General features: G+C 36.2%; 1 protein-coding gene across 2 annotated transcripts in view; it reads right to left on the bottom strand.

Moving 5' to 3' along the window:
* Nucleotides 1-2930: 2930 nt before the first annotated feature.
* The window catches only part of SNAP23 (synaptosome associated protein 23), a 32120-nt gene continuing 21831 nt past the window's right edge, over nt 2931-13219 (bottom strand). The window contains exons 6-9 of one of the 2 annotated variants that reach the window (XM_036032191.1): nt 11871-11903; nt 6276-6434; nt 5404-5548; nt 2931-4226 (exon numbers count right to left, since the gene is read on the bottom strand). In XM_036032191.1, the coding sequence (XP_035888084.1) occupies nt 4161-4226; nt 5404-5548; nt 6276-6434; nt 11871-11903 (403 nt within the window). In that variant the 3' untranslated portion in view covers nt 2931-4160. The remainder of the gene's footprint in view (nt 4227-5403; nt 5549-6275; nt 6435-11870; nt 11904-13219) is intronic. The other variant, XM_028506707.2, reaches the window with a different exon arrangement.

Raw genomic sequence — 13219 nt, 5'->3', positions numbered from 1 at the left:
CTGCGTGAGTACTGCAGTGCCTTCACGCGACCAACAGACATTTTGTGGCAGTGGATCCGTGCTTATTAAGAGGAACTTAATAGAGGTACAAAGGTAGACGGTTTCAGATTGTTACTGACACGGACATTTAGAAGCTCCCACTCTGTCATTTTCTGAAGTTTTGTCTTAGTCAAGGAGCTATTATTTACCATGCATTGAGTTCTTGTTTTACAAACCTACTTTGACCTTTAAGTTAAGAGATCATAAGAGCCTAGTATTTAATCTATTAGAGGAAGTCTCTCTGACTTTAATTCTGGTCTAGGGATTCTATTTTCCCATGTTATCTTCTGTTTCTCAATTTGGAGAGGAATAGGAGTACCAGTTTATCATTACTGAGTTTTTTTTAAAATCAACTTTTATGCTTAACCTTATTGAATACTGACTGAACATTTTCTCTAAATATTTTGTAAGTACTTATCTAATAAATCAGAACTTACAAATTAAACTTAAATGTCCCCAGCCACTTAATTGCTAATTGGAATTTTTAAAATCCCCACCCCTATGACAGTTAATGACTACTACCTTTCACGACCTAGACCCAGCCTTATTTCCAGATACCCTTTCTTCACTCTCATTTGCCTGCCTAGTCATACCATATTATTCTGCTCCTTAAACCCACAGTGAAATGTCTCTCTTTTAACTGCCTTTACATTTTTGCTCAGTTAAAACAATTACTAATGTCCCCCTTACTAGCATGCTCCTTCCCTCTGTCTAAGCAAATTCATTGCTCCTCCATCTGTTACAATAGCACTTCGCACATTCTGTAGCCATCTGTCTCTCGTTAAACTGAACGACTTGAGGGCAGGAACTATCTAAAGTAATATGCCCAAAGTTATAGTACATAAGTATTTAGACAAATATGAGCTCACAAAGTACGTTGACTTGGGGTCTGGAAACCCACATTCTGGTGGCCACCAGCCCTAAGTCACTTACATTCTTTCAGAATCTGGTTGGAAGTCATTGTAGAATGACTGAGTAAGTCATTCTACAATGAGCCTAGTATTTAATCTATTAGAGGAAGTCTCTCTGACTTTAATTCTGGTCTAGGGATTCTATTTTCCCATGTTATCTTCTGTTTCTCAATTTGGAGAGGAATAGGAGTACCAGTTTATCATTACTGAGTTTTTTTTAAAATCAACTTTTATGCTTAACCTTATTGAATACTGACTGAACATTTTCTCTAAATATTTTGTAAGTACTTATCTAATAAATCAGAACTTACAAATTAAACTTAAATGTCCCCAGCCACTTAATGACTCAATGACTAGGAAGTCATTGTAGAATGACTGAGTAAGATCATAGCCCTCGGAGTCAGAAAGATCCTAGTTTGAATTCAAAGTCTATCATTTACTAGCTTTATGAATTAGAGCAATTTATTCTCATCTGTGATATGGGCAATACCTCCTACCTCTCACATATGTTAGGAGGATTGGTGAAAAGATACATAAAAAGGCATTTAGCACAGTGCCCACGACAGAGTAAACACTCAATAAATGGTGCCATTTATTTCATCTGTAAGGTATTAAAATAGAATTTAGCAAGCTTGCAGGGGTGTCCAGCCTACAGCTCACGGGCCACATGCAGCTCAGGATGGCTACGAATGCGGCCCACACAAAATTGTAAATTTACTTAAAACATTGTGAGATTTTTTTGTGATTACTTGTCGCAACATATTTAATGTGTGACCCAAGACAACTCTTCTTCTTCCAGTGTGGCCCAGAGACACCAAAAGGATGGACACCCCTGCTACAGAAATGGAAGGCTTTGATCAGACACCAAGTTAAAAAGGATAAGAACCAAATGGCTAGAGAATAAGGAACTTGGATATCAAGCTGAGAAATATAACTGACTACGAATGTAGTTGGGATAACTTAGAATTTTAGCAAGAGAGTGACCTAAAGAAACAAATTCTAAGTACAATTGGGTATAGGATATCTGGGAAGTAGAAATTTAAGTTAAAAGGATATTCACAACTCACACATGACATGAACATATCTAGAGTTGAAGTAGTAATAAAAGATAAATTAAAACGGAAGAAAAAGGCTGTGGCTGGTGTGGCTCAGGGGATTTAGCGCCAGCCTGTGAACCAAAGGGTCACTGGTTCAGTTCCCAGTCAGATCACATGCATGTGTTGCAGGCCGGGTCTTCAGTGGGTGGCATACAAGAGGAAACTACACATTGATGTTTCTCTCCCTCTCTTTCTCCTTCCCTTCCCCTCTCTAAAAATAAATAAAATCTTTTTAAAAAATAAAAAGCCATAACTAAAGGAGATAAAGATCATTTTCCATTATAAGATGAAGCTTGAAGAGGGAGGTTACTGTTAAAAATAAGTTCAGTAGGCAATACTCTTAACTCCTGATAGTACACTGGTAACCTCAGAACCATTTCTCTTAGCCATAACAGTGTTAAAGAATTTTCTTCTAAATGCTTTTAGAAAGAGCATTTAGGTACAGCATAATTCCTGGTGTTTTACACCTTTACTTTACACATGTACCATCACCTGCCAAGCTATTCTCTTTGGCATAGAGCATTTCTACTACAGAAGGCCTAAGTGAGTCTCACTTTAAATATTCTCCTCTTCAGCCTTTGGAAATTTCCATGTTAACTGTATTTTCTCAAATGGGTTGTAGTTCTCATAAACACTATCCTTTTAGTCCTAGTGTATTTAAACTCAAACAAATAAAAAACTAGTAATGGTTAAAATGAACCACATCACAGAAAGGAAAGCTTCTGTCAGTATTTCCAATAAAAACGGGAAAGATGCCTACAGGCAGCTTTTTGTTGGAGCGCTTCTTGATTTATGCACCTTCGCTTTACTCAGTTTGTTAAATAAGAGCCGATGAAGTGACTGCCCCCAACCCCAACTCAGAACAGTCACAGATACACACTTACCTATTTGAAAGAACAATTCTATTAGTTACAAAATTTAATTGTAAGGATCAAGCAGTGGTTATTGGTTAAACAAATCCACATTAACAGCTTTGAAGTGTGCAGGTACTAGCTTTTAAATAAAGGTGACAAATAGCGATGGGATTCTTGTAACACTGCTGAGGGCCTAAATAAGCATGATTCCTGAATAAACATGTGACTGAACATGAGTTCAATACACAAGGCTAAGAGATGGAGACTGCAATCATAAATAATCAAACCAAAGGCATAATTTTCCAAATCACTTTTAGTTAAACAATTCTAGCTTTTTAAGAGTCTAAATCTATATAAAACTCAAAGCAATCTAATAATTTTTCTACCTGAGATCAAAACAAGTTTATTTTCCCTATCTAAACATAATTCTTGGCATTGAGGTAAATCTGAAATCATGTGACATATTTTGTCAAATTTTCCCCCAAAATTTTAAGCCCTGCTTTAGAGAAAGTCTCCTGTTACACATACATATTTACATATTTTCCTTCAAAGACTAGTGACAAATTTATGAGGTTAATAGGCTTGAATTGCAAACATGATACTAATAATATGAAAATAAAAAGCCATTCATTTGTACAAACTGTTCCTGTATGGTACATATGAAATGTGATCACAGAATCTATGTACATATGAATCACCAAGAGTTCAGGAATTAAGCTCACTTTAAGAAAACTCAATCTATTCTTTTCTGAGGCAGAGGTTGCAAAGTTTGATGTATAACAAAAACATTGTATATAAAAGCTCACAAACCAAGTGTTCGCCTAAATTGGCAGTAACTGCAACTTAAAATCTAAACCCAACTAGATCTTCACTGTGGCTATGCAACTTTTTGCTTAACGGCCTGAAAGTTTTACTGAGGTAACAACCTTTTTTCTCTTATTTCTCCTTCTGGTACTCCCCCACCCCTACCTTCCTTTCTCATGGCTGTCTTTGGCAATGCTTCCAAATCTTGAAAGCAGAAGGGCCTGCTACAGTAAGTGTGGAGGGTGAAAAACAAAGCCATATGTCATGTATAAAAACCAAGCTAAGAGTATAAACCGAGAAAGGAAATACTGGAAGGAAGGTGGAGCAGCAGCCCTTCCTCCACATTATCTCTTGATTAGAAGAGTGTGGAACCAAAATTTCAGACTCTGAAAAGGCAATGACTCTGAGGGGAGAGCTAGGCAAGTGAATAAATGGTAACGAAGTGCAGCGGTACTTTAGCTGTCAATGAGTTTCTTTGCTCTGGCATTGGCAATATCAATCCGATCTTTGTTGGTGTCAGCCTGAAAAAAAGAAAAAGACATTGGCATTACTTCATAAGGTAAGTTGACCTAATAAAAGTTAAATTTCATATACTTGGAGTAACTGATACACTCAGAAAATTTAGCAAAGGATCAAAGTCACATTACAAAATTTATTTCACGTAAGAACTGACAGTATAAAATTCATTTGGAAAACTTGGGTGTATAAATATGACAAAGGTATATCAGAACTTCCTAATATTTCATGAATTCTACAACATTTTTTTCAGTTTAACATGTCTGAAACTGGGATACAGCTTATCATTAATGGCATTTTAGATGCAATGAAATATAAAAATGTTCTTTTCTGCTACAGGTCTGGACCTTGTGGGAGTCCCCGGAACTGAATCACAGAATCCCATCTGGTGCTATCATGGGTCTAACACAGGCTGCAATCACCTTCCCCAAGATCTTTAGAATAGTCTTATTACCACATCCAAATCAGTATCTGAATTACAATGTTGGGTAGTATATAGTCTAAATGAACACAACAGCATTGAAAGTATCATTGGCCTCAATGAAATCCATTTTAAGTGATTCCACAGAGTTAAGCATAAAAACTCCCCCATCCTTCAAAGTACACTGAGACTTTAATAAGGTAACAATGAATAAGAATGGCATTTAGATGTGACACATCCAAACACTGAACACAATTTCCCTTTCTGTGTCTTTTATATTATGCAAAGTGAAAACAGCATTCACCTGTTATTACTCACAGGACTATTCTGTCCTTTGGTCCATTCCACAAGAACCATTCTGAAGAATTGATTTTTACCTTACTTACAAGGTTTCAGGAACTTATTAATTTGTTATTTCACAAAATTTGAAACTCCAAAAGCTAACTCTCTCCTTTAGTGGGGAGCAGGGAGGAGACAGCCCACACAGATGTTAAGAGATACTAAGCCTCATGTGTGAAATTTTAAATAAAACCATTTCATTCCAAGGTCTTGGTTTCAAAATGAACCAAAGGCTATGAGCAAAGGAAGAATTTAGCTATTGTTTTTCAATGTGTTAAAACTGGCTGCCTCATCAAAACTCGAACACTGGCAAGGACAGGATCTTATCCTATCATTCTCCCGCTAAGTATCTGGCACAGACACCCATTACGAAAACAGTGTACTAGATGCCTCATTTTCCTATGGCTCTAAGAAGCTTTTACCTTTTCTGAGATCCGTTGTATTTGTTGATTTTGAGCCTCAATCTCATTGCCCATGTCCAAGGCCATGTTTTTCAGATTTCCTAGGATACTGCCCACTTGAGTCAGATTCTCTTCCATTTCATCTTCTCTGGCATCATTTGTTATGCTACCACAAAAAGATAGTTAATATTTTTTGGTGAATTCTAAATGGAATAAGTCCAGATTTAGTTTCCATGAAAATAATTGACTAAAATGACTCTCAGCAAGTGTTAGACCCAAGGGACATAGGTTACCATCATTAGAAACATTCCATAGTAAAAATGGAAAGACTAATCAAAGAGAGCACAATGTCTTAAAGCCATGTAAGAGATGATTAAGAAACAACTTGAGGACAGTGGTCCTTGAAGTGTGATTCCCAGCACCAACTGAGAACTTGGTAGACACAAAACATGCTAATTCTCATATACCATTCCAGATCTGAAACAATGGAAACAGATTCCAGTAATCTGTTTTAACAAACCTCCCTACAACAACAAATGTCAGTAGTTACAAGAGACTGCAAAGTCTGAAATATTTATTATCTGACTGTCTACAGCTATTATTGTAGAGATTTGGCCAACCCCTGCTCTAGAGAATATTTTACAACACATTTTCCTATTTACAGCTTACTCAGTAATTTGGAAAAGTACTGAAAAATATAAAGAAAAATCTATCATTGAAGGCCAATAACCACAGTCAACATTTAGTCAGAAAGCAGATTTTTAAATGCATTTTTAAAATGGAATAAATGCTATTTCTAACTGATAGTTAGAATTCATGTATAACTATATCCATCCTTCTCAGTGAGCCATTCACTTAGGAAAGGGGTAAAATATTGGGAGGGACTGGCATACCGTTTAATGTATCCACCACCTGCTGCTCCTGTGGTTGCTTGCTGAGGCTGACCATTTGTCACCCGGCCTGGCTGTTTAGATACTACGTTGCTAGAAGCGTTGTCTCCACCATCTCCCCACGTTGCCTTATAGGCCTTACCAGACTCAAAGTTCTTTGTCCTATATAAGAGTCAAGAGTGCACAGAAACATCGAAAAGCAGGAGAGAAGGAGAGAGGTAATTATTAGTGGCTTGTTACCTTGAAGAAGACCCTTGCACCCTTACCGTAATAGCTACATGCATACAGCTATATCTAGGTCTAGACCATCTGTACTCTGCTCCATCAGACTGTGGCACAGGAAAAAGATGCATTTTAATGTCCACTGACATTGAAATTTTTTTAAGGTTCAAATGCTTCCACCAAATCTTCATTAAGCAGGTAGCAAGGGGCAAAATGCATTTATTTGATTTTTTCAGTCTCCCTTAGCCTATGACATTCTGCAGAAAAGAGGTTAATGGAATCTAGGGAGTTTAAATTTAAATTCCATTAAGAAAATGTTCTGGGATGCCTTGAGAGGTCCCTTGGTTGCATCTCAGAGGTTGAGGAGGGAGGGGAGAGTATGAAGACTGAGTAGGCAGTACTTAGATCCCAGCTGCCCACTTACTTGAGCCAGAGTAGTGCCAGCTGATCAATTTTTTAAGGTATGAATTTCACATTAAAACTATAAAAAGGATTTAACAAACAAACATCACAAGGAAATGCATGAATTATTTCCAAATAGAACAACTAATGAATAACTAATGATCCTGGCCAAACTGGTGCCAGTTATAAATTCTTTGGTTTAGGGCTTTTTCATTTATGAGTTTACTTTTCCTTAAATAAATAAACAAATAAATGCATACTAAATCCAGGCCACTTAAAATAAATGTATATGCTTTAGATGTAGCTGATACAGCCCAAAATCAGCCAAAGCCAACATTTACCATGGTATTTACCATTCAAGCTGATACAAACAGCAAGAAAAAGCACTTAAGGACATTTGAATAGGCATTATAAAAAAAAACACAACTAAAACTTCTTACTGATTATCTGAATAGGCACAGTTTCACTCATAACTTTAGTTTTTTTCTGTATACAAAAACAAAGTACTGTACGGCTGCAATATGGCTTCCGATGTATTCCACATAATACATTAATGCAGAGAAGAGATTTTATAAAAACAGGGGCTCCTTCTTTAATAGACATGTGAGGATTCATTTTTTGGCAAACAGAATCAGATCTTACACTTTAATCATTAGTGCTGAAGAAAGGGTACTCCTACTGTTTTGGTAAGAGACAATGAAAAGGTAAAACAGTCTATGAGCACTGGAGAGCTAGCTCTCGAAGTGCCTTTCTTCGCTCCACTTTAAGGTTCTCACGATTAATTTCTAATTCATGCTGTTTTATTAACTCATTTATTAATAAGCCATGTTAAATTTTTCTGGAACAAGGTGGGATATACACTTTAAAAATAAATATTTACATATAATTATCTGTTAGTTTGGTGAAAACGATTTACACAGGTCTCAGGCAATAAGAGTTGGCGAACAAAATAAACATATTAGTTTAACAGAAAGTGAATAACCAGATGTATTAATAGAGGTAATGTAAGTGGGGCTTTTATCAGTACACTAGACTGCAGAGCAGGTCAAAGACTGGAGTTCCAAAGTCACTAAATATTAAGATTCTATGTTTCTAAGAGTCTTAATACAAAGAGTAGATTGGGATAGGACTTGCAGGCCCCTGGCCTGTTAAGGAATATGTACATGCTCCAATCTTCTCAATCTTAAGAGAAAATACTTAAAATTCCTTGAACTTTTGAGAATTCTTCTTTCCACAATTAGATATGGGGTGCATAAGATGTAAACATATCGTTTTAACATGATATTATAAATTAGGTTCAATTAAGCCACAGCCTATAAACAATCAGACTGGTTACTAAATCCTCCCTTTAAGAGGACTGGATCCCTTAGGATGCTCTTCTAATATCAACAGAAAATGATATAGAAGGCTAACTTTGAATTTTTTTATAGCTTTGCATTGGACTGTCATGTTTACTTTCAAATGCTCACACAAATTTGTGATAGATTTCAATCATTTTTTTCATGAATTACAACATGGCATCTTCATGTTTATAAAGAAGTGATTTTTATTATTTATTTATTTATTTTTAAAAATATTTTTAAATTTATTTTTAGAGAGGGGAAGGGAGGGAGAAAGAGAGAGAGAGAAACATCAATGTGTGGTTGCCTCTCACATGGCCCCCACTGGGGACGTGGCCTGCAACCCAGGCATGTGCCCTGACTGGGAATCGCCCACGTTCAATCCACTGAGCTACGCCAGCCAGGGCTATAAAGAAGTGATTTTTAAATGATGTTGATTTCCTATCTTCATCCTTGTGATAGCTCCATTTCTCTTTCAGCACCTCCATTCAGGGTGATGCCTCTGACTACTCAAGCCCCTGCCACTTGCCATTGCCCTGGAGCTTCTCCCACCAAGTTAGAACACCCTTTAAAGTTACCTATTTTTAAGGGCTTAAATTGTCAGGTAGCTGCCTAGCTAATAAAAATAATAATGGTTTTAATTTAATTTGTCTTCCTACAAAGGGTCTTAAATGTTTTACGGGTAATATTTCCCAAATTTGACGGAGTACCAGAGTGACCTGGATGCTTTGAACACACAGGTGCACAGGTTACACTCTGAAGATTCTGCTTCAACATGTATGAAGTAGAGCTTGGGAACCTTTTGTTGTTATTGTTTTAGGTCATTCAGCTACATGGGCAGGGAAGACAAACACTCTTCTAAAGGACTTCCAGTCTGATTTAGATGGAATATTTTAGATTACTCTAACAGTTTTTATATTTCTATATATTCAGACACTGAGGAATTGATCTGGAGGAAGCAAAGGTCCACACCAGGATTCTTTTTGAAAAGCTACAAGATGTATAGTAGATTGATCTGAATCCTAATTCTAGACCTGTCATTCAGTAGCTATAAAACCTTCAGCGAACTTTTCTCTCTTAGTTTTATAAAAAGCTAAGATAATAACAGCCCTGGACGGGAACCTCAGTCGGTTAAAGCATCATCCCAATACGCCAAGGTTGTGGGTTCTATCCCCAGTCAGGGCACATACAAGAACCAATTAATGAATGTGTGCACAAAAAAGTGTAACAACAAATTGATGTTTTTCTCTCCTTATTCTCTCTCTCAAATCCAATTAAAAAAAAACGAAGATAATCATAACACTTAATAGTTCACAGGGCTGTGAAAAGTTCTGTTAATAATGGATGCAAAATTGCTCTGTAGAGTATTAGACAAATACTTTTATTCTTTGGCTTCAACCTCAACCTGATCTTTAGTTTAACAGTTCATGCCTTCATGCCTTTAAGTGCTTGTTTACTCTTCTGGCCCATTAACATTCCCCAGCTTTGAGATCTACAGGTAGCTGAATACAGTTGGAATACATTCACATAAACAGACATCTAGGCCCAGGTTGTTTCTGGTCAAAAAGAATGGTTCTGATATGCAACAGAACTCTTCTGCACAGTAAAATTTATAGCCTCTCTCTCAAAAAAAAAATAGGTTTCATGATAAAATGCTTACACAGATTTATGATAGATTTCAATGCAATTAAGAACACTGCCTGGAAAGGTAAATTCACTTCTATCAGTTTTAAGAAGTCTAATAACCTTTAACCACTTTTTCCCCATATAAATCTCATTTAAAAGTGACAGTTTTGAAATAAAAATTTAAAATCTCTCAATTCAACAAGCTGCTATGAAAAGAGAAAACAACAAGTACCAAGATAATAACACAATAACTTGAATAGTTTCTCTTTCTAGTTTTGGTTGTCAACATTAGTACTAACTGAATAGCAAAAAGAAAACCAAATACTAGCCAAAATTCTTTCATATCAAGGAGAAAACAATCAAATAAATACCAATTGTAATGAGTACAAGTGTGTGTGTGTGTGTATTTTGAATGATGAGGTTATAGGAAAAAGAAGAGACCAAGAAAAAAGAGACCAAGAAAAAAGGGTAAAAATCAAATGCTTAATTTTCTAACAATTAACCACAGTCTTCATAGTTCCTTTAAACATCCAAAATGAAGGAGTCAAACATTACAGTAAATAGTAGTCTTACTACACGGTAAACTTTCATTTAAGAGAATAAGATCAGCTCTGGCTGGTGTGGCTCAGTGGATTGAGCACCGGCCTGCCAACTAAAGGGTTGCTGGTTTGATTCCCAGTCAGGGTACATGCCTGGGTTGCAGGCTAGGTCCCCAGTTGGGGGCACATGAGAGGCAACCACACATTGATGTTTCTCTCTCTCTCTGTATCCCTCCCTTCCTCTCTCTCTAAAAAATAAATAAAATCTTTAAAAAGATGAGTTAGTTCCACATGAATTTAACATGAAACCATAGAAAGTTAACACATACTGCCCAGAAAGCTAACACATACTGCCCTGACCAGTGTGGCTCAGTTTGCTGGGCATCATCCTGCAAAGCAAAGGGCTGCCGGTTCAATTCCCAGTCAAGGCACATGTCTGGGCTTCGGGTTGGGTCCCCGGTTGGGGTGCATATAAGAGGCAACCAATTGATGTTTGTCTCTCACATTGATGTTTCTCTCCCTCTCTTTATCCCTTCCTTCCTCTCTCTCTAAAAAAATAAACAAAATCTTTAAAAAAAAGAAAGTTAACACATGACATGTTAGGAATTATGAAACAGACTGTAACATATATAAAGAGGGGAAAGCCCTTATTTTAAAAAAGAAGATACTAGATACAGAAATATTTTAAATTCATATCCCACCTTGTTCCAAATGGCATTTAAGATGGCTGGATTAGACAATTAATTCCTCAATTTGGTAGTGACCTAAATTGTGGGGAATTCACATCATTACAAGCAACACTTTAATAGAGAAAATCTTGATTCTGGAACCAGAAAGGAGTAGGGAAACTTAATAAGATTAGGATGCTGAAATCAAAGTCCTATGGAGAGAGATGGATTTAGCCTAAATTCACTTACATTTGATCAAAACAGAACACAGCAACTCTCTACAAAGATCAAATGATTTAAAACTTCAACGATTTAAAACTTCTTTGGAAACTTCAGGGGTATTTTTATTTTTATAAAACCAAATGTTATTTAGCAAAATCTTAGTTATCAGAGCCATTAGTCAAAGGGTAGTGCTATAAATTAAGATCCTTTTTGTCAAGTCCATCTTTTGGCAGACAGCACCCATCAAGAACAAATTCACTTTACATTGCACACCACAGCACAGTGTCCAGGACAGTCTCCACCATTCACAAAACCCATGCACATGCACAGAAAAGCCATTTGAAGCATCACCTTCAGACAGCAGGTTAACAGCCCCAACTGCGCCATAAGACTGCATCTTAAAGTTCCCTTTGATCAGTTACTGAGCCCGGCTTCTGATGTTAAGTCTTCATTTTTAGTAAGCAGATTAGAAAGGAAAAGATTAGGTGAGAGAATGAAATGCAGAAAATAGTGAATGCCAGTCAAACAGAACAGAAGCAGGTTTAGAGTTTTCAAAACATAATGCATTTAAATTCCTGCCTGACTTGATAGAAACAATCAACATCTGAGAATCTAAATAAAAAGAAAAAAAAGGAAAACTATTTAAATCAGAGCATACTTCATTATTCCTAAGAATATCTAGATAACAATATTCTTTTCTAAAATTATGAAAATTAATGTGAAGAGAAGGCAAATATTAACAGAGAGGTTGTGAAACTTTCTCACTCTTGGTGATCACAGATTTCACTTAATTACTTCTATTATAATTTTGGGGGTATTTTAATTTTTAAAAGTCATTTTACACATCAACTCTACCATCAGGCAACAAGTTTCTCAAGGATGTTGAATCAACAAACATTTACTGCGCACGTACTATTTATCAGATACCACGTGACACACAAAAGCAGAGTGATGGTACACGAAACAGCACCAGAGCTACGCCTTACTCATCTGTGTATGTCTTCAGTGAGCAGGATGGAGGAAGCACTCAAGTGTTGACTAAAATATAATTCAATATTATTTCAACCAATCAGAGCTGAATATTTATAACATCTCCATATGAGACAGGACTGAAATAAGTATAAAACCTATAGTACCAGTTTTGAACTTCTCTACTAAGTGGTCTAGAAATACCAATTTGTCTTCAAACTATGTGTCATTATGTTTGACATTATAAGCACAGACTGAAGAGAAGCAAGTAAAAACAGAACACCTTGTCATCCGAGAATGGTTAAACTGGTACAGCAGGTGGTTTACTAGTCTGATACTTCCCATTTCCAGGCTGCCTCCTTTATGCTCTTATGAATTAGAATGACAACTTTTCAAAGTTATTGACAAAGATATGTTTTTTAATAAGGATATGTGCTATTTTGCTCTTAGGATTCAAATAGTAGCAAGCTAACATGATATTTATTCACAGTCTTAAAATTTAATTCTGGTAGCCTGTTTTTAAATTCTAGTAATCTTTCAAAAAAATAGCTCAAGTTAAAACTGCCTTCTAATACAGGGTTCTGTTTAAGTAAAGGTATTTCCATTACTTATTTTTTAAAAAGATCTGGTGACCCAGTTTCAGTGAATATTATTGAACAAAAAAGAAATCTCAAAGAACAAGCCTACTCAAGAGATTTTCTATATAGCAATATGAGTACATCTAACAATAGTTAACCAAAAAGTCCACTCTTTCTTTGCCAAAGTCAAGCAACATAGGGTATAGTTCAAAGCTAGGACTCTGCCTGGTTTTGAATCTCAGCTCTTCTGCTTGCTAGTGTAGCCTCTTTGGGCCTCTGTTCCTCCAAATGTAAGATGGTGGTAAGAAGAGAATCTGATACTAAAGTTACTGTTAAGATTAAATTTAAAGTAGTAAGAGCCTAAATTAACATATAGGCCCA

The sequence above is a fragment of the Phyllostomus discolor genome, chromosome 1 (assembly GCF_004126475.2).
Source record: "Phyllostomus discolor isolate MPI-MPIP mPhyDis1 chromosome 1, mPhyDis1.pri.v3, whole genome shotgun sequence".
Classification (NCBI taxonomy): Eukaryota; Metazoa; Chordata; class Mammalia; order Chiroptera; family Phyllostomidae; genus Phyllostomus; species Phyllostomus discolor.
The sequence above is the reverse complement of the archived record's forward strand: the minus strand, read 5'-3'. Positions and strand labels throughout refer to the sequence as shown.